General features: G+C 40.2%; 1 protein-coding gene across 2 annotated transcripts in view; it reads left to right on the top strand.

Annotated features, from left to right (window-relative positions):
* chm (CHM Rab escort protein) overlaps nt 1-25,890 on the top strand; it is a 152,473-nt gene that overhangs the window by 23,208 nt on the left and 103,375 nt on the right. For both annotated transcript variants that reach the window (XM_068047686.1, XM_068047685.1), the window contains exons 2-5: nt 4,718-4,784; nt 18,362-18,434; nt 21,991-22,112; nt 25,056-25,509. In XM_068047686.1, coding sequence (XP_067903787.1) covers nt 4,718-4,784; nt 18,362-18,434; nt 21,991-22,112; nt 25,056-25,509 — 716 coding nt within the window. The remainder of the gene's footprint in view (nt 1-4,717; nt 4,785-18,361; nt 18,435-21,990; nt 22,113-25,055; nt 25,510-25,890) is intronic.

Below are 25,890 nucleotides of genomic sequence, written 5' to 3'. Positions count from 1 at the left end.
GTAAATGAAGACTTTTCTCCTCATAGTCCTAATTGGCTGACCCTGATCTTGAGACTGACTCCTAGTTCTAGACTCTCCAGCCAGACCAAACGGCTTTTCTGCATCTACCCCATCAAACCCCCTCAGCATCTTGTGTTTCAGTGAGATCACCTCTTCCAAACTCCAGAGAATATAGGCCCATTCTGCTCAATCTCTCTTCACTCCAGAAATCAATCAATCAACCTTTATTGCACCGGCAAGTACATCTTCCCTTTGGTAAGAAGACCAAAAATTGTATGTAGTACTCTTCGTGTGGTCTTTCCAAAGCCCTGTACAATTGCAGCAAAACCTCCTTACTCTTGTACTCCAAACCAGCTTACAGTAAAGTATTACAAGTGCTTCTATATTTGTAAAGTTTTTTTGAGGACAATGTATTTTGGAGCTGGACATTGGTTTATTTTGGGAAAACTGAAAAGACTCCATGGATGGGTTTTTACCAGGGTCACAGAGGTCTGGCTTTGAAAACAAATGGTTACTGGAAGGCACCTGTTTTGAACTAATTACCCAGCAGGGGTTGTTTTTGACTTGGGGAAGATGTTTAAAGAGAAGTGACAGGTCAAGATTTATAGAAGTCAGGAGGCTTGTCTCTTGTGATGCTGTTTATGGTTTTGCTTTGGACAGTGAGTTGGGATATGGACAATGGTTTGAAAAGACAGTTGGAGGAAACTTAAGAACAAACCGTTCCAACTCTGTCTGTTCTAGCCGTTTGAGAAAGCCATCTCTCGAAGCTGAGAAACAAGTGTAAGAAGCGGAATGAAACTGTTGCCGCATTTCTTCTGGAACTCCTGTCTGACGTCTCTGTTGCTCTATTTCCTAGAAACCTACCCAAACTGATCTTCCATGTCACCTGAAAAGAACTGTTCTAGGAAGGTCCCAATGACAAAACAAAGAACATCTTTCCATATCTTCAGGAATTGCAAGCATTTAGCCCAAGTGTTCTTTTGTCTATTTTTTGTAATAAAGCTCTGAAACGAAAATCTCTTTATTTTTCCGTTTAACCAGTATATGTGTGAGTGTGAGGGACTAAGGTAAAAAGCAAACTTTAATATTTCAGTCTGTGTGTTTATGCTTCACTTCATCACTGGTTAAGATTTGTTTTATAATAAACTGATCATATTTTTTAAAGCAACCTGGTTGATGTGTTTTAGATAATAGAGTCTATGATTGACTGTATCAGTAAGTGGGAAACAATTTAAATATATGTTGTGACCTATGGAGAAGTAGCACTAGAACAAGTGCACTCCCCCGGCCTCGGTCGTGGCAAAAATATAATTTGCTTTCCTATTTGCTTGCCGTACATGTGTTCTTTGTTTCCTGTACAAGGGTACCCAAATCCCACTGCATATCAATATTTAATAGTTTCTCACCTTTTAAATCATCTGTTTTGCTATTATTTCTATCAAGTTGAATAACCTCACATTTCCCTACATTAAACTTAATTTGCCACATTCTTGCCATTCACTTAACCTGTCTTTATCTCTTTGCAGACTTCTTGTCTTCCTCACAGCTGACCTTTCCAGCTAACTTTGTATTGTCAGCAAACATGGATACATTACACTTGATTCCATCATCTTATGTCATTGATATAGATTGTTAATAGCTGAGGCCCCAGCAATGCCCATTCCCAAGAGTAGCTTGGTAGCATCACTATGGACCGAGCTGGCCTAGTTCTCAAGCACATAGCTGCCAGACTGGTTCTGCAGCAGGTGGTGAGGGAACCAACTGGAGTGAAAACCTACTTGACCTTGTCACCAATCTACCTGTTGCAGATGCATCTGTCAATGACAGTATTGGTAGGATTACGTTGAGGGTACCCACCGTGTTGTGTGGTACTACCACCGTGCGAAATGGGGTAGATTTTGAACAGATCTAGCAACTCAAAACTGGGTATTTATGAGGTACTGTGGGCCATCAGCAGCAACAGAATTGTATTCAGCTAGAATCTGTAACCTCGTGGCCTGGCATATCCCCCACTCTACCATTATCATCAAGCCGAATGACCAACACTGGTTTAATGAAGAGTGCGGGGGGCATGCCAGGAGCAGCACCAGGTATACCTAAAAATGAGTTGTCAGCCTGGTGAAGTTACAACACAGGACTATTTGCATGCCAAACAGCGGAAACAGCACGCGATAGAAAGGGCTAAGCGATCCCACAACCAACGGATCAGATCTAAACTCTGCAGTCCTGCCACCTCCATCATGAATGGTGATGGATAATTAAACAACTAACAGGAGGAGCAGGCGCCACAAATATCCCCATCTTCAACAATGGGGGAGCATAGCACATCAGTGCAAAAGACAAGATTGAAGCATTTGCATCCTTCAGCCAGAAGTGCTGAGTGGATGATCCATCCCTGCCTCCTCCTGAGGTCCCCAACATCACAGAGGTCAGTCTTCAGTCAATCTGATTCACTCCACGTGATATCAAAAAATGGCTGAAGGCACTGGATACTGCAAAGGCTATGGACTCTGGCAACATTCTGGCACTAGTCCTGAAGACGTGCTCCAGAACTAGCCGCATCCTTAGCCAGGCTGTTCCAGTACAGCTATAAAGCTGGCATCTACCCGGCAATGTGGAAACTGCCCAGGTATGTCCTGTCCATAATAAGCAGGACAAATACAGCCTGGCCTATTACTGCTTTATCAGTCTACTCTCTATCATCGGAAAAATTATGGAAGGGGTCAGTGACTGCGCTATCAAGCGGCACTTGCTCAGCAATGCACCTGCTCGCTAATGCTCATTTTGGGTTTTGCCAGGGCCATTCAGCTCCTGACCTCATTGCTACCTTGGTCCAAACATGGGCAAAAGAGTTGAACTCCAGAGGTGAGGTGAGTGACTGCCTTTGACATCAAGGCAGCGTTTGACTGAGTATGGCATCAAGGAGCCCTAGCAAAGCTGGAGTCAATCAGAATCCGTGGGGGTGGGGTGGATTTTCTGCTGGTTGGAGTCATGCCTAGCATGAAGGTAGATGGGTGTGGTTGTTGGATGCCAATCTCATTCCCAGGACATCACTGCAGGAGTTCCTCAGGATAGTGTACTCATCATCATCAGCTACTTCATCAATGACCTTCCTTCTATCATAAGGTCTGAAGTGGGGATGTTCGCTGATTGCACAATGTTCAGCACCATTTGCAACTCCTCAGGTACTGAAGCGGTCCGTGTTCACATGCAGCAAGACCTGGACAATATCCAGGCTTGAGCTGAAAAGTGGCAAGTAACATTAGCACCACAGAAATGCCAGACAATGACCATCTCCAACAAAAGAGAAACTAACCATCTCCCTATGACATTCAATGGCGTTAACATCGCTGAATCCCCCATTATCAACATCCTACAGGCTACCATTGACCGGAAACTGAACTGGAGTAGCCATATAAATACCATGGCTACAAGAGCTGCGAACTCTGTGGTAACTCACCTCCTGTTTCCCTAATGCCTGGTCCACCATCTACAAGGTACAAGTCAGGAGCGGGATGGACTACTGTCCACTTGCCTGGATGAATGCAGCTCCAACACCATTCAAGAAGCTTGATGCCATTTGGGACAAAGCCCGTTGATTGGCATCTCATCCACCACCTTGAACATTCACTCCCTTCACCACTGACACACAGTGGCAGCAGTGTGTACCATCTACAAGATGTGCTGCAACAACTCACCAAGGCTCCTTCGACCACACCTTCCACATCCACGGCCTCTACCACCTAGAAGGACGAGGGCAGCAGATGCGCGGGAACACCACCACATGTAAGTTCCCCTCCAAGCTACACACCATCCTAGAACTATATCACCGTTCCTTCACTGTTGCTGGGTCAAAATCCTGGAACTCCCTTCCCAGCAGCACTGTGGGTGTACCTGCACCCCAAGGACTCTAGCGACTCAAGAAGGTGGCTCACCACCTTCTCCAGGGCAATTGGGATGGGCAATAAATGCTGGCCTGGTCAGCGATGCCCACATCGCATGAATGAATAAAAGAAAAGATTCATGTGACACTCCAGTAACGACCTGCCAAACTGAAAATGACTGATTTAATGTTGATTTCTGTCTTTTGTCCTTTAACCAATCCTTTATCCAAGCTAATAAATTACCCCAACTCCATGAGCCGTTGTCTTGTGTTTTAACCATTTTGTGTGGCACCTTATTGAATGCCTTTTTGAAAAGCCAAATGTACTGCACCCACTGGTTCCTCTTTATTTCTGCTGTTAGTTACATCCTCAGAGAGTCTTAGATTTGTGAAACATGATTTCTCTTTCATAAAACAATCTTGAACTACCAAATCATATGATTTTCTAAGTGTCCTGTTACCACTTAATAATGAATTTCGACATTTTCTCTGACTCTTAGGCAAACTGACCTGCAGCTTTCTGTATTCTCATACTTTTTTGAATAGCAGTGTTATATTTACCATTTTCTGGGACCATTCCAGAATCTACCACTAGTGCTCTCCTGTTATCCTATCCCAGGGTTTGCTGTTTGAATAATACTCAAGTGAAGTTAGTTACAAGAATCTACTTATTTCAGTTCTTCCAACCTCAGTGCAGAACCAAAGTAGGTCATGAATTGAATGGTTTATTTTAGAAAGTTTGCTTTTAACGGTAGAAAATTCACAGGAATATATCCAGCTTCTGTGCTCTGTATACTAACTGTGGAATGTCATTTAAATTTATTTCTGTTACAGGTCTACAAGAGGCCATTATTGCAGCTGCCTGTTCACGAATCGGCAAGAGAGTTCTTCATGTTGACAGGTGAGCTAAAATATTCTGTAGTTACTCAAAACCAGTCACCCATGGTGTGACTAACAGCAAGAACACTTTTAATCAATTATCAAAGTTGTGTCCTTGTCTGTGGAAACAGTACCTATTTGACTTGAATCTTTTATACTTAAGCTTCTTACTGAATGTCACATGTAAAATTAATTTATACTACTAATTTTTCTCTAGTAGTGTTGGTGAATAGAGATTAAATGCAAAAATCTAAGGAAATTGAAGAAATACAACTTGTTTTATTCCACTTCCAAATAAGGGTCTTCCTTCATACATTAACAAAAGTTGGAACTTTTTAAAAAAAAAACATTGTTTCAACCATGTGTCTCAAGTCCATGAAATGTAGTTTATTCCCATTAGTTCCAAATCAGGTAATTTAAATTACAGGAAACAGAAAAATAGAAATTCTACTGTGCTCAAATACATATTTTATAACTGAGCAGCCCTTTGAAAACTTAGAAATAGCCTGTGCAAGTGACTGAGACCTGTTTGTGCTGTTTGATTCGTGCTTCCTTATAGGCTGATCTGAATGACATTGGTGGGTACGTATAGGTCCTTTGTTTCAGGCCATCTTGCCATAAACAAGTGCCTGATAGGTGCATCACTGATGAGAAAACTTATTTTAATTCTGTTTCTTTTCTAAGTGACTTCTAAAGAAATGACAAATGGTAGCAACAGATATCAAAGCAAGTCAGTAAGAAATGGCTGAAGATAGATTGAAGAATTACAGCTCAGATGCCTTTAATCTGTTTATCTGTTTATATTTTAAAATGTAAGGCTGGATTTTGCTCCAGTGGCAAACAAACAAGTCTAGCCGTTCATTATAGTTGCACTTGGGTAATGATTTTCTATGGGATTTTGCACTGGAACCGACTGTAATTCGAGAGTCATTTTGGCATGGTGCCCTCTACAGGAGATCTGAAACCTATGTGAACTGTGCAAGCAACTGTGCATCTCAAGCAATCAGATTGAAGAATTGTTCAGAAGTAACACAAAGTCTGCACCAGGAAGTGTCAAAATATTTAATGCAATGTCAAATCGGGTACAGAATCAGAATGTGAAATATTGGATTCAGCGACAACAATGCAATAATTAAAATTTGGAAGAACGTAATGTCACACTTGTAAAAGTTAATTATTAGTGCCAGAGAGGTGGTTTAGCAGTAATTAAGACTCCTTCCTTTAAAAGTTTACTTAAACTGGAATGATCAAGAGCCAACTTTTTATCGTGAGCTTAATGCATATACAATCAAATGCTTCATTAATGACCTTCCTTCAATCATAAGGTCAGAAATGGGGATGTTCGATGATGATTGCACAATGTTCACCATTCGCAACTCCTCAGATGTTGAAGTGGTCCGTGTTCACATGCAACAAGACCTGGACAGTATCCAGACTTGAGCTGATGTGTGGTGCGAATGTTACTTGCCACTTAAGTGCCAGACATTAACCATCTCCGACAAGAGAGAATCCAACCATCTCCCCTTGACATTCAATGGCATTACTATTGCTGAATTCCCCTTTATCAGCATCCAGGGGTTTACCATTGACCAGAAACTGAACTGGAGTAGCCATATAAATACTGTGGCTACAAGAACAGGTCGGAGGCTAGGATTCCTGAGGTGACTAATCCTCCTGTCTCCCCAAAACCTGTCGACCAACTACAAGGCACAAGTTGGGAGTGTGATGAAATACTCTAAACTTGCCAGGATGGGTGCAGCTCCAACAACACTCATGAAGCCCAACACCATCCAGGACAAATCAGCTTGGTTGGCACCTCATTCACAAACATTCACTCCCTCCACCACCGACGCACAGTGTTAGCAGTGTGTACCATCTACAAGATGCACTGCAGCAACACACCAAGGCTCCCTAGACAGCACCTTCCAAACCCATGACCTCTACCACCTGGAAGGACAAGGGCAGCAGATGCTTGGGAACACCACCACCTGCAAGTTCCCCTCCCAGCCACACACCATCCTGACTTGGAACTATATTGCAGTTCCCTCACTGTCGCTGGGTCAAAATCCTGGAACTCCATTCCTAACAGCACTGTGGGTATACCTACCCTACGGTTCAAGAAGGCAGCTCACCACCGCCTTCTTATGGGCAATTATAGGATGGGCAATAAATGGTGACCTAGCCAGCAACACCCACATCCCACGAATGAATAAAAAAAAATCAAATAAGTACAGCAATTTCACACAGTTCCACGCATTTCAATGCTGAGTCCCTTGGCAAGGTACCAGTGTGTATATCAGCTTCTGCAGGAGCAAGGCACTCTGACAGCAGTTTCCTGACTTCCGTGTTAACTGCACATCTGCAGTCGCAGGAAGTGGATGTTTGATTTACACTTCAATAATGGTGAGCATCTCACCATTATTTTACCACAAAATCTGGCCCATTTGTTGCACATGGTTTTCATATATTAATGCCTGAAAATATTTTGTACCAAATTTCACCTGTCACTAAAATTCTTAATTCTGTGAGAATTAGAAAGTGTTTAAAATTAATAGTTTAAAAGATGAACCTTACAGCAAAAATTGCTGTACTTATTTGACTGTATACACATTAAGCTCACTAGAAAAATTTGGCACTTGATTCTTCCAGTTTAAGTAAACTTTTAATGGAGTGAGTCTTAATTACAGCCAAACAACCTCTCTGGCACTAATAATTAACTTTAACAAGTGTGACGTTTCAGTTGCTTTACGTTCAGTAGAGTTTACTTTGTCAAGACAATATTGTCTATTATAGTACAAGGGTATGTCAAGGTGCTCTGAAGGCTCACCTGTTTGATTTGCTATTACTGACGGTGGAAAAGATTTTATACTTTGAAATGCTTCAGAAAAGCTGAAAAATGTCTGACTGTAACAGGAGATGATTCAACTGGGGGAAGAGCATTGTTTTATTTGAAGGACAAGTCAACATAGTTGGGAAGTTTCAGAAGAAAATGTCCACTCTTTCTGAAGCTGGTACTGATAGATATTCTTCAATTACATTAACTGCACTTGTAACGTCGACCTTTCCAACTTTTTCATATAATTGTGGTACGCTCCTTGAAAGAATGGAGAATGGGCACGACGTGGGACCCATGTGAACTGTGCAAGCAACTGTGTATCTCCTTAACCCGTACCTAAATAAATAAGTTTTGAGAGTTGCAGGCACAAGTTGCCACATGGGGTTATGATATAGTGACAAGAAAAGACCTGTCTCAAAGAAGTGGATTATTGGGAGCTTAGTATTCCTGACTACAAGGATTCAGGAAAGGTAGGGGAGGAAAAAGGAGAGGAGTGTCAGTATTGATCAAAGAAACTGTTATGGCATTGGAGAGGGTTAATGTAGTTGAGAGGCCAAACATCTTGGTAAAAATTTGGGTAGAAACAAAAAACAATAGAGGAGCTATTACACCAGTGGGTGTGTACTAATAGGCTGCAAAATATTTGCAAGGAGATGGCGAAGTAAAATTGCAGGAAACATGCAAGAGCGACAGAGTGATGATAATGGCTAACTTCAATTATCCTATTATAGACAGGGATAGTATCAATTACAAGGATGGGAGGAGTTCTGGAAATGTGTACAAGAGAGATTTCTTGATCATTGTGTTTCTGGCCCAATGAAGAAGGAAGCACTGTTGGATCGAGGTTCAGGGGACTGAAGTGGGGCAAGTGGAGCATGTTTCAGTGGGAGAGCATTTGGGGAACAGCGATCCAAAGATTATCAGGTTTGGAATAATTATGGAAGAAGATTAGGTACAATCAAGCGTAAAAATGTGTGACTCGAGGGCCAGCTTCGGTGAGTTGAAATGGGATCCATCCCAGCTGGATTGGAATCAAAAGTGGTAGGTAAAACAGTAGTTGAATAATGGGAGGTCTTCAAAGGGGAGATGGTTCAATTATAGAGTAGATGCATTCCCATGAGGGGGAACGGAAGGGCATTCAGAACTAGAGCTCCTAGGATGACTAAAGGTATAGAGGTTAAAAGGAGGCTTCTAACAATTGTATGGATCATACAGTAGAGAGCCAAGCTCAGTATAGAAAGTACAGAAGAGATCTAAAAAAGGGAACAAGAGGGACAAGAAGAGCCTGTGAATAGATTCACACTAACATTAAAGGGAATGTACAAGTCTTATTAACAACATGAATGGTAAAAATGTTGTCAAAGGAAAGCATGTGGCCAAATAGGAGATCTTTGTGTAGGCAGAGGGCATGATGAGGTGCTGATTGTTTTCTGTCTTCACTAGAGAAAAGGATGCTGCCAATGTAGCATGAAGGAGGAGACAATAGTGATTTTGGATAGGAAAAAAAAAATAGTTCAAGAGGATGAGCTTAAAAGTTTGGCAGTCCTCAAAGCAGCTAAGTCACTTGGTCTGGATGGGATGCACCGTAGGTTATTGAGGGAACTATGGATGAAATTGTATAAGTTCTGGCCCAAATCTATCTATCCTCCTTGGATATGGAGGTGGTGCCAAAGGATTGGAGGATTAAAAATATTGTATCTCTGTTCAAAAAATAAAGGGGAGGGATAAAGCCAGCAACTGCAGACCAATCAGCCCAACCTTCGTGATGGGCAGAGGATGGTGATGAATTTCTTTGGGCAGCCAAATTTGAGGAAGATGTTCCATAATCCCTCCCGTTGATAGATTCGAAGGCCTTTGTGAGGTCAAAGAAGGGCATGTATAAAGGTGCTGTGCTCCCTGCATTTTTCTGTCTCTTGATGGACTGAATCCATGTTGTGATTCTGGTCGGAGCTCTTCAGCCACTGGGAGGAGGCAGTTGAGAAGGACTTTTGTGATGACCTTCCCTGTGCCGGGCACTGTAGTCACTACAGTGAGTCCTGTCATCTTTTTTGAAGATGGTCACAGTTATGGCGTCTCGGAGATCCCCCTGGCATCCTCTCCTTCCAGATGAGGGAAATGGGACCATGTATTTGTATCGAGAGTGCCTCTCTGCCCTATTTTAGAATTTCAGCGGGAATTCCGTCTCAGCCGGCAGCCTTATTTTTTAGCTGTCGGATGACCTTTTCAGTCTTGGGCTGGGGTTGTGCTGAGGTCGTGGCTGGCTTCGAGGACTGAGTCACTATTAAGGAGATCTTATAAGTGCTCCTTCCAATGAGTGTGACTGCCTCTCTGTCCTTGATCAGCGCCACTCCATTCTTTGCTTTCATTGGGGTAGGTCCTTGGATACTTGGACTGTAAATGGTCTTGATTGCGCTGAAGAAGCCACGCATGTTGTGGCATGTCAACGACATGCAAGCTGTAATCCTTGCAAACTGATCTGCCACTGATCGAATCCGAGTGCAAACTGGGGTCAAGCAAGACTGTCATCACACCAATGCTCTTTTTTTCCATCTTTCTCGCTGTAACGCTCCACCTCATCTTGAGGCTCCCTGCAGGAGTAGACTTACTCTACAGGACCAGTGGGAAACTGTTTAACCTATGTTGCCTCTAGTCCAGAACCAAGGCCACTCTAACCTCTGTCATCGAGCTGCAGTTTGCTGACCACGCTTGTGTATGCGTGGGCTCAGAGGCTGAGCTTCAAACCCTTGTCAATGCATTCATGGTGGCATATGAAAGAATGGGCCTTAAGCTAAATATCCAGAAGACAAAGGTCCTCTACCAGCCATCTTCTGGAGCGCAACACTGCCCCCTGACTATCAAGATCCACAGCAAACCACTGGACAACGTGGATCACTTCTCATATCTTGGGAGCTTCCTCTCAGCAAGGGCAGACATCGACGATGAAACTAGGCATCGCCTTCAGTGTTCCAGTGCAGCCTTCCGTCATCTGAGGAAAAGAGTGTTTGATGACAAAGATCTCAAACCTGGCACCAAGCTCATGGTCATAAGGGCAACAGTGTTACCTGCCCTCTTGTATGCATCGGCAACATGGACACTGTACAGCAGACATCTCAAAGCCCTGGAGAGATATCACCAGCGGTGCTACCGCAAGATCCTGCAAATTCAGTGGCAGGACAGGCGCTGTGTCCTCTAGCAGACCAATGTCCCCTGTATCGAGACACTGGTCATGGTTAGTCAACTGCGTTGGGTGGGCCACATTGTCCACATGCTTGACACAAGACTCCCAAAACAAGCGGCTGCTCCCAGCTCTGTCACGGCAAGAGGCTAATAGGAGGGCAGAGGAAACATTACAAGGATGTTCTTAAAGTCTCCTTGAAAATCAATGCCACCTCCATTGATTCATGGGAATCTTTTGCTTGAGACCACCCAAAATGGAGAAGAAGCATTCGCGAAGGTGCCAGCCAGTCAAACAATTCCGACATGCCCTAGCAGTGACCAAGTGCAAGCAGCGAAAGGAGCATTCGGAAATTTGAGCATCCCATTCACTTAACTCGCCAAACACCACCTGCCCCACCTGTGGTAGAGTGTGCGGATCCAGAATTGGACTACTCAGCCACCTAAGGGCTCTCAACCCTGGAGTGGAAGAAAGTCATCCTTGTTCCTGAGGTACTGCCTAAGAAGGAGGAGTGGTGGGGAAACTTTTGGAACTGTATAGGCTAATAAATGAAAGTCAGCATGGATTTGTTGAAAGCAAATTTTTTGACTGATTTGATCAAGTTCTTTGAAGTAACAGAGAGGGTTGATGAGGGTTGTGTTGTGTATATGGACTTTCAGAAGGTATAAACAAAGTACCATTTAATAAACTTATTCCGCAAAATTAAAGACCATGTGATCAATCGGTCAGTAGCAGCATGAACAAAATATTGTTTTAAGGGACAGAAAGTAGAGCGTAGCGGTTAACTATTGTAGACATACCTCCAGCCTGAAAAACAATGGTATTTCTGAGCGGGTCAGGACCACTGCTTTTTTTGATGTATAGTTATGAACTGGACTTTGGTATACAGGGCACAGTTTCCAAGTGCACAGATGTTGTGAAACTTGGAAATGCGTAAACAATGAGGCAAATGGTAACGGACAACAGGAGGACATAGACTGGTAAAATGGGAAGATACGTGGCAGAGGAAATGTCACGCCAAAACATATGAAGGGAAATATTTTCATGGAGCGAATGAGGAGAGGCAATATGAACTAGATGGCACAATGTTAAAGTTGGTGCAGGAGCAGAGACACCGAGGGGAGTATGTGCATAAATCTTTGAACATGACAGGTTGAAATGGTAAAAATACATAGGAGATCCTTGGTTTTATTAATCGAGGAAGAGAGTACAAAAGAAAGGAAGTTGTGCTAGACCTTTAACTAAGATTTAATAAGTATTTTATAGAGTATTGTGTTCAATTCTGGGTACCACACTTTTTAGGAGTATATCAAGACCAAAGAGAGGGTGCAGAAGAAATTTCCGAGCATGGTACCAGGAATGAGGGATGTCGGTTATATGCAGAAACTGGGGCCTGTTCTTCTTGGAGCAGGGGAGGTTAAGAGGAGATTTGGCAGAGGTGCTTAAAATCATGAATGGTTTTCATAAAGGAAATATAGAGCAATATTTACAGTGATCGAAGGGTTGTTGACCAGAGAACATAAATATAAATTGATTGGCAAAAGAACCAGAGGTAACACGCGGAAACATTTTTACACAGTGAGTCGTTGTAATCTAGAATATATGCCTGAAAGGATGGTGGAAGCAGATTCAATGATAACAATCAAAAACAAATTGGATAACTACTTGAAGGGGAAAAAAATAACAGCAATATGGGGAAAGAGGAGAGTGGGACCACAACATAATTTGGTTTAGAGTAATTATGGAAAGAGACCAGAAAATATTAAAGGTAAAAATGCTCTGCTAGGGAAGAACTAATTTCAGTGATTTAAGAAGAGTCATACAGAGGTTGATTGGAAAAGGTGATTACAGATTAAAACAGTAATGGAGCAATGGAGGGCATTCAGGGAAGTGTGTTTGGGTACAAACTAGGCATATTCCTTTTGAAGGGAAAATGGTAAAACATCCAAAGCTAATTCACCCTGGACAACCAAGGATGTAAACTTTAAAACAGAAAAAGAAGCTTTATGGCAAATGGCCAGAGAAAGATTCCATTAATAACCAGGTAAGTTATGGACAGTACAGAAAACAATTGAAATCAATATTGGAGGCAGAGAGGTTGAGAAGATTTGCAGGCAACAGCAAAGTGAACTCTAAAGCATTTTTATAAACATTAAGTATAAACAGTTAACTGGGGAAGAAGTTGAACTTTTTAAGGACCCAAAGGCAAATATTCGTGTAAAGGCTGAGGACATTACTAAAGTATTAAGTAAGTAAGTACTTTGCATCTGTATTCTCAAAGGTAGCAAATGATGTGAAAGTTACACTAAAAGAGAGGGAAATTATTGACTGGATTGCAAAAGATAGGGAAAATGTATTAAAAAGATTAGCATTACTGAAAGTTGGTAAGTCACCTGGTCCAGATGGAATGCATCCTAGGTTGTTGAAGAAAGCAACAGTAGAAATAGCAGAGGAATTGGTTACAGTCTTTCAATCATCATTGGGTACAGGAGTAGTACTGTGGGGTTGCTAATGTTATACCACTATTCAAGGAAGAGGAGAGAGATAAACCAGGAAACTACAAGACAATCAGCCTAACATTGGTAATGGGAAAGTTATTGGAAACCATTACTGGGAAGAAAACTTTTTCTTTTCGAAAGGCATGGGTTAATCAAGGATTTGTTAAAGGCAAATCATGTCTGACTAATTTGAATTCTTTGATGTAACAGCACATTGATCAAGGTAGTGCAGTAGATGTTGTGTATATGAACTTCTGGAAGGCATTTGACAAAGTGTCATCTGGAGCTTATTAAGAAGTTGGAAGCATTTGGAATTAAGAGGAAAGTGACAATTATGGATACGAAATTAACAGGAACCCAAGGGTGGTGGTGCTTGGACATTTTTCCAGACTGGGAGGCAGTTTGCAGTGGCATTCTCAAAGGGTCAGTTTTAGGCCGATTACTATTTCAACTTTTATAAACAGCCTAGACTCAAGTGTAGGAAAGCAGCATTATGAAGTTTGCAGATGATATGAAACTTGGCAATGGAGCAGATGGTATTGATAGTTATAGCGTCCTAACTAGGATGCTGAAATGGGCAGAAGCATGCCAGATGGAATTCAATGTGGAGAAATCTGAAGTGATGCACTTTTGGAGAGCTAATATGGAAAGACAGTACACTATAAATGACAATTTTGAAAAATGCTCATGGGGGCTGAGACTTGGTTGTCCATATTACACAAATCCTTAAAGGTGGCAGGATAAGTTGATACAGTGGTTAAAAAAGCACAAAGGTTACTTGGGCCTATAAATGGAGGCATAAAATATAAAAGAGCTTGTGCTCGAGCTTTATAAATCACTGGTTAGGCCTCAACTGGAGTATTTTGGATAGTTCTGGGCATCACACTGCGGGAAAGATGTAAATGCATTAGAAAGGGTAAAGAGGTTTACCAGATATTACCAGGGATGAGGGATTTCAGTTATGAGGAGAGAACACAAGAAATCGGAGCAGGAGTAGACCATATGGTCCATCAAACCTGCTCCACCATTCAAAACGATCATGGCTGATCTTAGGATTTAACTCCACGTTCCCGTCTGCTTTCCATATCCCTTGATTCCCTGAGACCAAAAATCTGTCTATCCCATCCTTAAATATATTCAACGATGGAGCATCCACAACCCTCAGGAGTAGAGAATTCCAGAGATTCACAATCCTTCAAGTGAAGTAATTTTTCCTCATCTCAGTCCTAAATGATTGGCCCCTTATCCTGAGACTATGCTACTGTGTTTTAGATTCCCTGACCAGTGTAAATAATCTGTGTCTACCCTATTTAGCCCCTTGAAAATCTTATGTTTCAATGAGATCAGCTCTCAATCTTCAAACTCCAGAGAATATAGACCCAATTTACTAAGCCTCTCATCATAAGACAAACCCCCCTCATCCCAGGCACCAATCTAGCGAACCTTTGCTGTACCACCTCCAATGCAAGTATATGCTTTCTTAAATGTGGGGACCAAAACTGCACACGACTCCATATGTGATCTCACCAAAACCCTGTACACTTGTAGCAATACTTATTCCTATACTCCAATCCCCTTGCAATGAAGGCCAACATGCCATTTGCCTTCCTAATTGCTTGCTGTACCTGCATGTTAACTTTCTAGGTTCCTCATACAAGCACACCCAAGTCTCTTTGAACTTCGACACTTACAAGTTTCACACCTTTGAAAAAATATTCTGCTTTTCTTTCCTTATGACCAAAGTGAATAACTTCACACTTCCCTACTTTATACTCCATCTGCCATCTTGTTGCCACTCACTTACCTGTCTATATGTCTTTGCAGCACCTCTGTCCTCCCCACAACTTACCTTTCCACCTACCTTTGTATCATCAGCAAACGTAGATGCATTACTTTGTCTTGTCATCTAAGGCATTCATATAATTTGTAAATAGCTGAGCCCCAGCACTGATCCTTGCGGCACTCCACGTTTTATTGCCTGCCAACTTGAAAATGCCCCGTTTATGCCTACTCGTTGCTTCCTGTCCATTAACCAATTATCTATCCATGCTAATATATTACCCCCAACTCCTATCTTGTCTGTTGGGACCTTTTGTGTGGCACCTTTTCGAATGCCTTTTGGAAATGCAGGTTGTACGACATATACAGGTTCCCCTTTATCTACCCTACTAGTTACATCCTCAAAAACCTCTAATAAATTTGTCAAACAGGATTTCCCTTTAGTAAAACCATGTTGACTTGTTCTAATCATACTATGCTTTTCTGAGTGCATTGTTGAGAGATTGGACAAGTTGGGACTATTCTCCTTGAAACAAAGAAGCTTAAGAGGTGACCTCAAAGTGATCTTCAAGATGATGAGGGGTTTTGATAGATTCGATTGAGAAAGATTGTTCCCTCCAGTGAATGGATCAAAGCTAGAGATCATAAATTGAAATTTTTTTGAGAATTTTTTTCCTATGGCTGTTGGGATCTGGAATGCTCTACCTGAAAACTTTGTGGAAGCTGATTCCTTAAATAATTTTAAAAGGGAGTTGGACAAGTATTTGAGGATGAGGAACTTAAGGGGCTACGATCAAAAAACAGATGTGGGACTAAGCGCAACTGCTCTTGCAAAGAGCCAGCATAGGCACTACTGGCTGAATGTTCTCCTATGCTGTAAGTTTCTATGATTTCTAAGAATTGGATAGTTCTATCAAGCAGCTGGCACAGGCACGATGGGACAGATGGCCTCCTTCTGTATCATTCTGAGTACTGCACTGGTCCAGTTGGACTTTTGTTGAGTGATGCAAGTAAGCATTATCCCACAAGCATTGGGAGACAAACATGAGATAATGACAAGATAATATGTTTTTAGTGATCGTTGAAGGATAAATATTGGCTACGTACTGGGCAGAATGTTCCTGTTCTTCAAACAGTGTCAAGGGATCTTTTATGTCAACTTGGCCATGATTTAATGTCATCTGAAAGACAGCACCACCTATAATGCGGCACTCCCTCAGTACAGCTTTGAAGTGTCAGACTGGATTATGTGCTGAACTCTTTTTTTACTTCAAGGCAAGAGTGCTACCGAGGCTGATATGAAAATATAGCACACCTATAAGCTATACAAATCTGTCTGTTGTGAATAAGCATCCTCTATTTATGACTTACTAAAATTGCATTGTAGCTTAGCACAGGTCTTTTATCAAGAGATATCTGATTTGCCTTTCAAATGTACTAACTGAGAAATACAAAGCTGTTCATCTGGGAGCCGAGGATGTGATTCTTCATTTTCTTGAGTTAGCTTTCCTTTTAAGCAGTTTATTAATTTTGGATCATGCTTCCATTTGTATATCCAGCTTCCCATTTTTTGATTTTGTTCCTGTTTTTCAAGAGGGGTATCCCAAAATATTTAGTTTCCTCCTTGAAGGTTGTACTAATAATCCAGTTTCATGAATGTAGCTGGAGATGCACTGCTCTTGCATGAACGCTTGGCACATTCCCATCAAATTCATCTGTCTGCTATATCAATTGTTTTAAATAAGTTAACATATCTGTTGATATAGTGAGTAACTCAGTTACTGTTTATGACTTTTCACAGCATAATTTTTAGGGTATTTCTAGCAGAAACTAAATGTATATAGTATAATCTAAAAAATAAATCCTAAAAGAACTTGTAATTGTCAGAGCTAAAATAATCGAAAGTTAATGAAATGTCTAATTGTATAATGTATCTCATTATGTAATCAGGGTATCTAAGGATTTTTACTAAACTGAGGGTGAAGGGGTAAAAGGAGAACTCAGAATAATTCTCTCAGACGCATAGGAAATAAAAAGTATAGTGGTGTCATCTTGTGTATTTTCATTCTGCCTACTCCCAGAAAGTTTTTTTTCTACAATGCATGCATATTATTAAGAGTGGAATATTTCACATCAGCTTTTATGTTTATCTTTTTGTTTCATATAGTTATTTAACTTTCTCACACCATTGCTGTGCCTCCTCTTTGCTTGGTTGAAGCAAATTACTTGGTTAATCCTGACTCATTGAAGGGGGCTTTAACCCCCAAAAATGGGTGGATTTAGGTTGGATAGTGGCAGGGTGTGGGGAGGGGAGTGAAGGGAGAAATTGAAGTGGTAACAATCTGAATCCCAACCCGAACAATCTACTTCTGGTTTTAAGAGTGGCAGGACGGGGGTGCAGGCATCCAACCTGCTTCCAGGAGGTGGGTTGCCACTTTGATTATTGTAATGAGGCTACTTGCATTATTATCATTCACTATTTGAAATTTAGCCCTGGCTGGCTAGGATTTCAGGGCCTCTGGAAATTTGCCAGCTAAACCGAGGCGAGGGACTGCTGGATCAGGAGATGTGTCTTTCCACTTTACCACTGAATCCAGCATGCTTGCCTGGCCAGTCCCATGCGATCAGATGCCCCCCCCCCCCCACCACCACTACAACCATCAAGATTAGATTAGATTTTTTTAGAGATACAGCACTGAAACAGGCCCTTCGGCCCACCGAGTCTGTGCCGAACATTAACCACCCATTTATACTAATCCTACATTAATCCCATATTCCTACCAAACATCCCCACCTATCCCTATATTTCCCTACCATCTACCTATACTAGTGACAATTTATAATGGCCAATTTACCTATCAACCTGCAAGTCTTCTGGCTTGTGGGAGGAAACCGGAGCACCCGGAGAAAACCCACGCAGACACAGGGAGAACTTGCAAACTCCACACAGGCAGTACCCGGAATCGAACCCGGGTCCCTGCTGCTGTGAGGCTGCGGTGCTAACCACTGCGCCACTGTGCCGCAGTGATATTGCATATCACCATGTACTGTCACAGTTTAAATTGGTCTAACACTCGTAGCTAATGTAGTGGAGTACCTCATTGTGTACTGCTTGAAACAAGCAGGCCTCCTGCATCTGATAGTGTGATGAAAACTACATTCAGGCTGACAAAGCAACATGACAGATATTGTGTTAACCTACAGTGGGAGTAATGCAACTTAGATTTTAAAGCTTCTATTATATGAACAAAATTTTCAAAGTTGGTGCCTTAAACATTGTTGTGGTTAATCAACTTTTTGATTCCATGCAGGAGGAATTATTATGGAGGTAACTGGGCCAGTTTTAGCTTTTCTGGATTGCTGTCTTGGATTGAAGAATGCAAAGTGAGTTCTGTTTTATTTAGCAGTTTACACAAAAATATTTGCCGTATGTAATTTAGTACGTGAAATTTCTTGCATTAGGTGAACAAGGATGTAAGTTCTGGCTACTAACGTGTGTAAACTTTCCTTCATTTTTTTTTTAAAGAAAAAGTTATCCACCTCAACGAGAGAACATTTCCTGTTTTTCTCTGTTATTTATTTAATTAAAAAGGTACACTGGTTCTGTGGGACTTTGAAATGCACTGAGCTGAAATCTGATTTTGGGTATTTTTTTCTTCCAAGATCAAAAATTGTATAGAAGTTTTGTTTCTCGACATTTTTACTCAATTCTATTTCTTGCTATCCTTTCTCCAGCTAATGCTTTAAACCTACCTTAGCCATAAAATGAATCCACACAGGTGTCTTAATATACCAGCATGCTGTTCTGTGTAAGTACAGGGTGTGGTTCTGCTCTCTTGATCAACAACTTAGTGAGTTTCTGATCTACATGTAACATTTCCAAGCAGGCCACTGTTCTCTTGGTCAGAGAACATCACATGATTCATTGTAACTTAAATCATACAGGAGGGTAAAATCTATCTGTTGCACCGTTGTATTTCTGAGATCTGGGTTTGATTGCAGTTCAGGTTGATATTGTCTTAAAGATCTCTGCGCACTTTCTGTTCAAAGTACCTCCTAAAAAGGAGAAGGAAATGTGGCATTTGTGTTTTTATTTGTCCATGGGATGAGAGCCACTGCCACGACTAGCATATATTGCTCATCCCTTATTCCCGTCAAGGTGGTGGTGAGTTGCCTTCTTAACCGCAGAAGTCCGTGTGGTGTAGGTACACTTAGTGCTGTTGGGTAGGGAGTTCCAGGCAACCATGAAGGATTAGCGATATATTTTCAAGTCAGGATGATGTGTTGATGTGTGTCTTGGGAGAGGCTTTTACAGGTTTTCCATGCACCTGCTACCCTTGTAGAAGGTAGAGGTCGCAGGTTTGGAAAATGCTGATAGAGCTCTGACCTCATGAACTCATTCCATGAATCCCTTTGGCTCCAATATGCTGCAAGGAGCATTCTGCTCAGTAATTTTGCTGCCTCATCTCGTAGCTTTATTGCATGATATTAACATAGCAAAGGTAAACTTCACTTGTATCTTCATGCTCGTCACTGATCTCATATCTGCGTTGTTCGTGGATGCTGTAGTGTTGTCGATTGCTCAAATTAAATACTCCTTTAGTACTGATTCTTCAAAACTTCAAGTCAGTTGATAAAATGGCATTTCTGCACCTTCAGAGCTGTCCCCACTTATTTCTATCTCTGGCCGTCAGTCACAGGAACCACTGTCATACCTTCTTTATTTTTACAACCATCTTTCAAATGCCCTGCTCACTGACTGCCTCTTAACAGCTGGTAAACTTCAGTTGATCTAAAACTTTGAAGTCCATGTTATTAAATGTATTAGAGCTTTCATCATTTCCACCATTTCCAAATTCCATGTGCATTCTATCCCTTAGATATTGATTTCAAGGTCTTTGCTTTCAAATCCTCAATCATCTAAGCCTGATTCTACTTCAGCAGTGGTTTCAATCTATATGTTCCAGTTTTGGCTTGCTGCTTGTCCCCTGCTTTTTCTATTCTTGTGTTCATTGATGTCTTTTGAAACAATGGTACAGTTTGATTGAATTAGATACTGTTCTGGAGCACTGCTGCTAATCAAATACTGCTTCACTGATCCTCCAGTCAATACATCACTGCTACCTGGAGCTTTCTACTTCTCACTTCCTTTAAAGCTTCTTTTAAAAATTTATCTCTTCAATTGTGCTTTTGGTTTGTCAGTTCCTGTCCGCATTCAGTGCCCTCTTTTTCTTTCACTTACGGGGTACTATACAAATTGTACATGAAATAAATTTGGGGCAATGTCAACCCAGTTCCAACTAGATGTGGACGTAAACAATCGAGTGTACATTAATGCTAAATTGGTAGTGTCACACAACTTTTAAGAATGGTTACAAGAAGTGGAAAAAGTTCACAAAGTATGTAATTTTGGGGCAGACTGGAGTTTGACTTTATATTTGATTCCCTGCCCGTCCTGGATATGCCTGATGCTGGCTCATAGGGCATTGTTCTGTTACCCAATTCTCTCATATCTCACCTAAGGGAGGGGGAAGCTTGGGTGTAAAAAAAAAATTGAAATAATTGCACTTTTGGCTATAGGGCAAGACATTGGCAACTACCAAATCCATTATTGTTAACTTTTCCTTGCTATCTTTAAAAATACAGTACACTGGCCGTAGTTAGAATGGCGCTAACATCAAAATTTCCAGCTTCTGGCATTCCTGTGACTGTTTCTAGTGGGTGCAGAAAATGGGATTCTTATGAGATAATTTGGTTGCCATGTACTGGCTTATCACACATTAGTCTTGCAATATTCAGGCTGTTAAACAGTTACATTCCTGTTGAAAGTATGGAGTTATGAAAAGAATACATTATAGTCCCCTATATGCTCATGGTACAAAATGAACTTAAAAGAAAAAAATTGTTGTGTATGTTAGATTTTGTCACCTGTCCTAGTGTCTCCTTTGGCCTGGTGACAATTCTTTTCTCTGACGTTCCTGTGAAATGCACTGTGGTGATTTACTGTGCTGAAGGTGCTATTTAAACACTGGTTCTTGCACTTGCTGTTAATTTTATGCAGCATCCTGAAAATGGCTGCTTGAGTCCCATGAAGCCAACATTAACAGGTGGAAAGTTATTCCAAGAGAAACTACAGTGTACTTAGTACATGAAAAATCCATTTAAGAATTCTTTTTAAAATTTGTTTATTTTAGTGTAATGACAAACATCTTTAATAAGTCATTGGATCCCTTGCATTACAAATAGGCAAGTGGAGTTAATTTTAGTTTATGGCAATGGTAGTTTGAAGGAATGACCTCCAGATGATTATGCATCTATGCAACAATAATGGCTATGTGCCCAAACCAAAAAATTGCTGGTATTTTTAGCAATAATGCTTCCTTTTGTCCATGACTAAATGTGTGTGTGTGTGTGTGTGTGTATATATCCTCTGACCTTTTTGTTATTCACATTGAAACAAAAATTTCCTTTTATTAAGAAGCTGTATGTATTATCCTACATGCCCTTGATATTTTTCAGCAAGAAATCATTCAATATTCTGAGAGAAAAGTTAACAATTTCTGTGAAAAGGTTGATTTGTGACATTTCTAAAAGAAACCTACAATTTAGACGTTGATAATCAAAATGTAAAAATGTTCTAAAATGCTTATCAACAAATTTTCATTCCTCATTTTTAAAACTATGGCATGGAAATCTACACTTGAATATTATGGAGTAATTTAGATTGCTTTTTGTTTGGAAATGCTTTGCTTAACTTTGAATAAAATAAGAATTAGTTGAGCATATTACCAGTGAACCACACCAGATAGTGAAAGCCTTCAAATGTAGGCATCTTAGATAAGACAACTTTGCTACTGGATGTTAAAAGTAATCCTAGGTATTGTAGTTGCTCTTCTGTCAATTCTGACTTTTCACTCATTTGATTTTAATCCTATATTAGGGACAGACCCCGAGCAATACAGAGGTTAACTGGAAAGACAAGATACTAGAGGGGGAAGATGCCATTCAGCTTGATCAGATGGGTAAAACCATTGAAAATTTGGAAATTTTCTGCTATGCAAGGTGTGTTTTTCAAAATGTAATGTTTATTTCTTAAAAAAACTAAAGAAAGGTGAATTACAGGGTTAAAGCTGTTGAAATTCAGCCTCACAAACTCCCAAGAACATTCATTGTCACATTTAATTAGAAAATGACAACAGCAAAAGAATATTTTGTAATCAGGTGCATCACATCATCTTAAAGTACAGGTAAATTGTATAGATTTTTATGTGAAGCATTTTAATCTGTGCTGAGTTAAGCTGATTATCTTGTCTCATAATTTCCTTAGCACTGATCTGAGCTCTCACATTCATGAACTCTCAGCTGCAAACATGATGGAGTTCACTCTATTTCTATAACTGTCAGACATAAGTACACAATTCTACATATCCAGGCTATTCCTGAAATGAACTTCCTGCTTTCATATGTTCGCAGTGAGAATCTCTTCCTATTCGTCTAGAGAGCCTGCAGAGTGCTGTTTTCACTGATGAGTTCATTGAAATCCATGACCGCGTTCTGTTTTCTGTAGTTAAAGTAAAGCCTGTAATAGTTGCTAGGGATTTGTTTTTAACGTTTAGCTACTTTTGCAGTTTTGGCTCTATGTTGTCATGAAATAGTCAATGAAATTGAAGCATGCTCTCATTATATGTTTTCTGCTTACTAACATTACTTGATGTTTTAAGTTTTTATTTCTTTCTTTCAGTAGAGTGCTATTTAAATGGTACTGTCTTCATGAAAAGTTTTAACAGAATTATTTGTAAGCACACTGCATCTTCAGATTATTTTGCCATGGTATTTTCCCTTCCAGACAGAAATAAAGGAATTTGTTTTCATTAAGACCATGCCCCTGTATGACAAAAAGTTTCTTCCATCTCTGTTTAATTGCAAGTAAATAGTTTTATGAAATTTTCTGGTTTTGTGTTGCTACTTGCAGTTTTCCCTGGTATATTTTACCTAACGATGTAACATCATCTAGTGATATCTCTTGCTGATGTCTCCAAACAGTAAAATGTAGCTCAACATGTGTGAAATATTTACCTTTATGAAATATGCTTTTCTATGTTGTATATTAGATCTTGATTTATGTAAATCTGATGCAATGGAGAACTATTTCTCAGTCTCTGAGTAATCATGACGGGTTAAATTTGAGATAAATATCCTGTTTAGTTGCCTAGCTGTACCTTTTATATGCCTCCTGCTTCTCTTTCTCTATCCTGTTTTTAAAAAAAAAAGGCAGAATACTTTTTATATTGAATGCAAGGTATGAGCTTAATGTTCGTTCTTAAATCTTGAAGGAGAATGTTAATTTTTTTTTTGCCAGGTACTCTCAATTGTTGGGTTTTGCTGCTTCAGGAGCATGCTATATCGTTGGAATTTTGTCCATTATTTAGCCTGTAAATAAATCTGGCCAAGTAGTTTTAGCCCATTTGCTTTGTTCCGCTGGCATATTTTCCATCTTTTGGAAGATACAGGACCAAGCACAGCTCCAGTCAATGGAGTTCCCTGTTTGAGGTAATTTATTAAACTTGTACACTCTAGCACATGCATGGCTAAGGGCACAGACTTCTGTTTATAGGAGTTAGTGTATGGAAAATGCCTATTTACTGTGAACACAAGACAAAAGTGTTGAGCAAAACTACAACAGTGATCATCTGCTCTTTAATTTAGCCTTGACCACTTCCATGAAATAAGTCTGGAGCATTTCTGCTTCATTTTGAGGCAGCTTAATTTGGCTTATACTAGGCTTCTTTGACTGCTGATTTAAAGCCATTAATGTTCCAGGATGCAATTTGCGCAATACTCTTTTTAATAATTTTGTTATGCATGATGCACCATTGTCTGAATCAGAGCCAATTATTTTCCACTTTGACCTCTAGTCTGTCTGTCTAATGATTCTTGACCGTATTAACACTACATTTGATGCACATGAAGGATAGGTGTGCTTTTAACCCTATCTTGATTGTTTCGTTTTACGAACCGCACACACTCCGATGTCAATGATGTGAGAAAGAACTATGCAATCACTTTTGATATGCATTGCGTTGATGAAACAAAGGATCTTTGATAATTTAAATTATTTTATTTAGTGAGACCTAATTCCAAAGTAAAGTAGTGATTGAGTGGGCAGTTGTATACTTTTATGTTCGAAATCAACTGGCTAAGAAACTCGAGGGAAACCAAAGCTCATTCTGCTTGGCAGTGAATTCCTTGGTGAGTCAATGTCTGAAGACTTTAAATTCTTGACTCTTAAGGTTGACATTTTCCATGCTTTCACCTTTTCCACAAGATGATGTATTCTGGAGGAAGGATGCAACATCAAATCCTGTTTTGGTGTATTCCTTTATGTAGAGGTTAAATGAAATAAGTTAGTTATCTTTTGGTTTGGTCTTTCTGTTTGTATCTGAAAAATAAACTTCATAAATAGTTCTTGTCTTTCTTCCCAAAATCTCAGATATAGAATGCCTGAAGTTTGGTTAACTTGAAGTTAATCACTGATTCTTTGAAGTTATCTATCCTGTAGCTCCCATTATAAACATGAGCTGCCGGGGAGTGGGGGGATCTTTGGGGTTGTTTGTTCGACAGTGCAATGTTCGGAGGCAATCGCAGCTCACTGCAAGCAAGTTTTTGATGTCATCTTGTGATTTTTTTTTTTCCCTGTTAAATTAAATTTATGATGGTCACAAGATAATTATGGACGGGGTAGACCATTCGGCTGATTGTGCTTCTTGCCTCCAGTATCCAATTATTACTTAAATAATTCCAGAATTTTGCTTCTACTGTCCTTCAGGAATCCATTCCATGTCTTGATCACTTTGTCAAGAAGAATTTCCTGATATCGGTCCTAAGTTGCCTTTTACTGATTTGATCCTGTGTCCTGTTGTCTTATGAATTATTGGAATGAAGGGTAATAATAAAATTGTATCCTGCAGTATTCCTGATTTAGTTATTTTTTTCTGTCAATCACAGCACAGTTACAGAGGAAGATGTTGTGGAAGAAGGTGGACTTGAAAATAAGCAAACTAATATGGATTCTAACACTGTGATAGAGGATGCAGTATTGAGCAATCAAGATGAGAGAAATCAGACATGTAAAGTTACAAGCAGTGGTGATGCCGAATCTCCTCTCAAAAATCTTGATGATCAAGATTCTCCACTCTCAACAAAAGAGGAAGTTCCTTCTGAAAAAATTCAGCTGGAGGACAAACCTTGTTCCAGAAATATCCCATCATCTACTGCCAGTGGAATAAGTCTGGACACTAAAGAGAACACTGTCAATACAGCTTCAGTTGAGCTAGAAGCTGGCAATATAGACCAAACTACTGATGCTTCTGCTCAAGAAGCAAAGAAAGAAGCAAAAACGATGACTTACTCACAGGTTGTAAAGAATGGCAGGAAATTTAACATCGACTTGACTTCAAAGGTAACAACTTTGTTTTTACTCAATAATAGTTTAAGACATTCATATAAATAAAAGCTAAATTTGGACATGTCAAAATAGCACTTGATATTAATTGGATTTGCTTCTGGGTACAGTGAGTTCTTATCTGTGATTTGTATTTTTTTTACATGGTGCGGATCCATGAGTGTCCTCGGTTGTCTGTCCTTCTGGGCCAGCTGTGTTCAGTTCACTACTGGGAAGAAATGATGCACAACGAGCCTGCAAAAACATTTATTCTCCACCTTGAAATTTCTAATCAAACTATTCAAAATACTGTAAAACTGAGGGTCAAGCAAAGGACTATTGAAGGTTCTTTGCATAGTGTAAAGTGCTTTTCATCCGTCAGTGATGAATCTTAATATT

The sequence above is a fragment of the Heterodontus francisci genome, chromosome 15, assembly GCF_036365525.1.
Source record: "Heterodontus francisci isolate sHetFra1 chromosome 15, sHetFra1.hap1, whole genome shotgun sequence".
In the NCBI taxonomy this organism is placed as follows: Eukaryota; Metazoa; Chordata; class Chondrichthyes; order Heterodontiformes; family Heterodontidae; genus Heterodontus; species Heterodontus francisci.
This window is presented reverse-complemented; position numbering and strand designations above follow the sequence as displayed.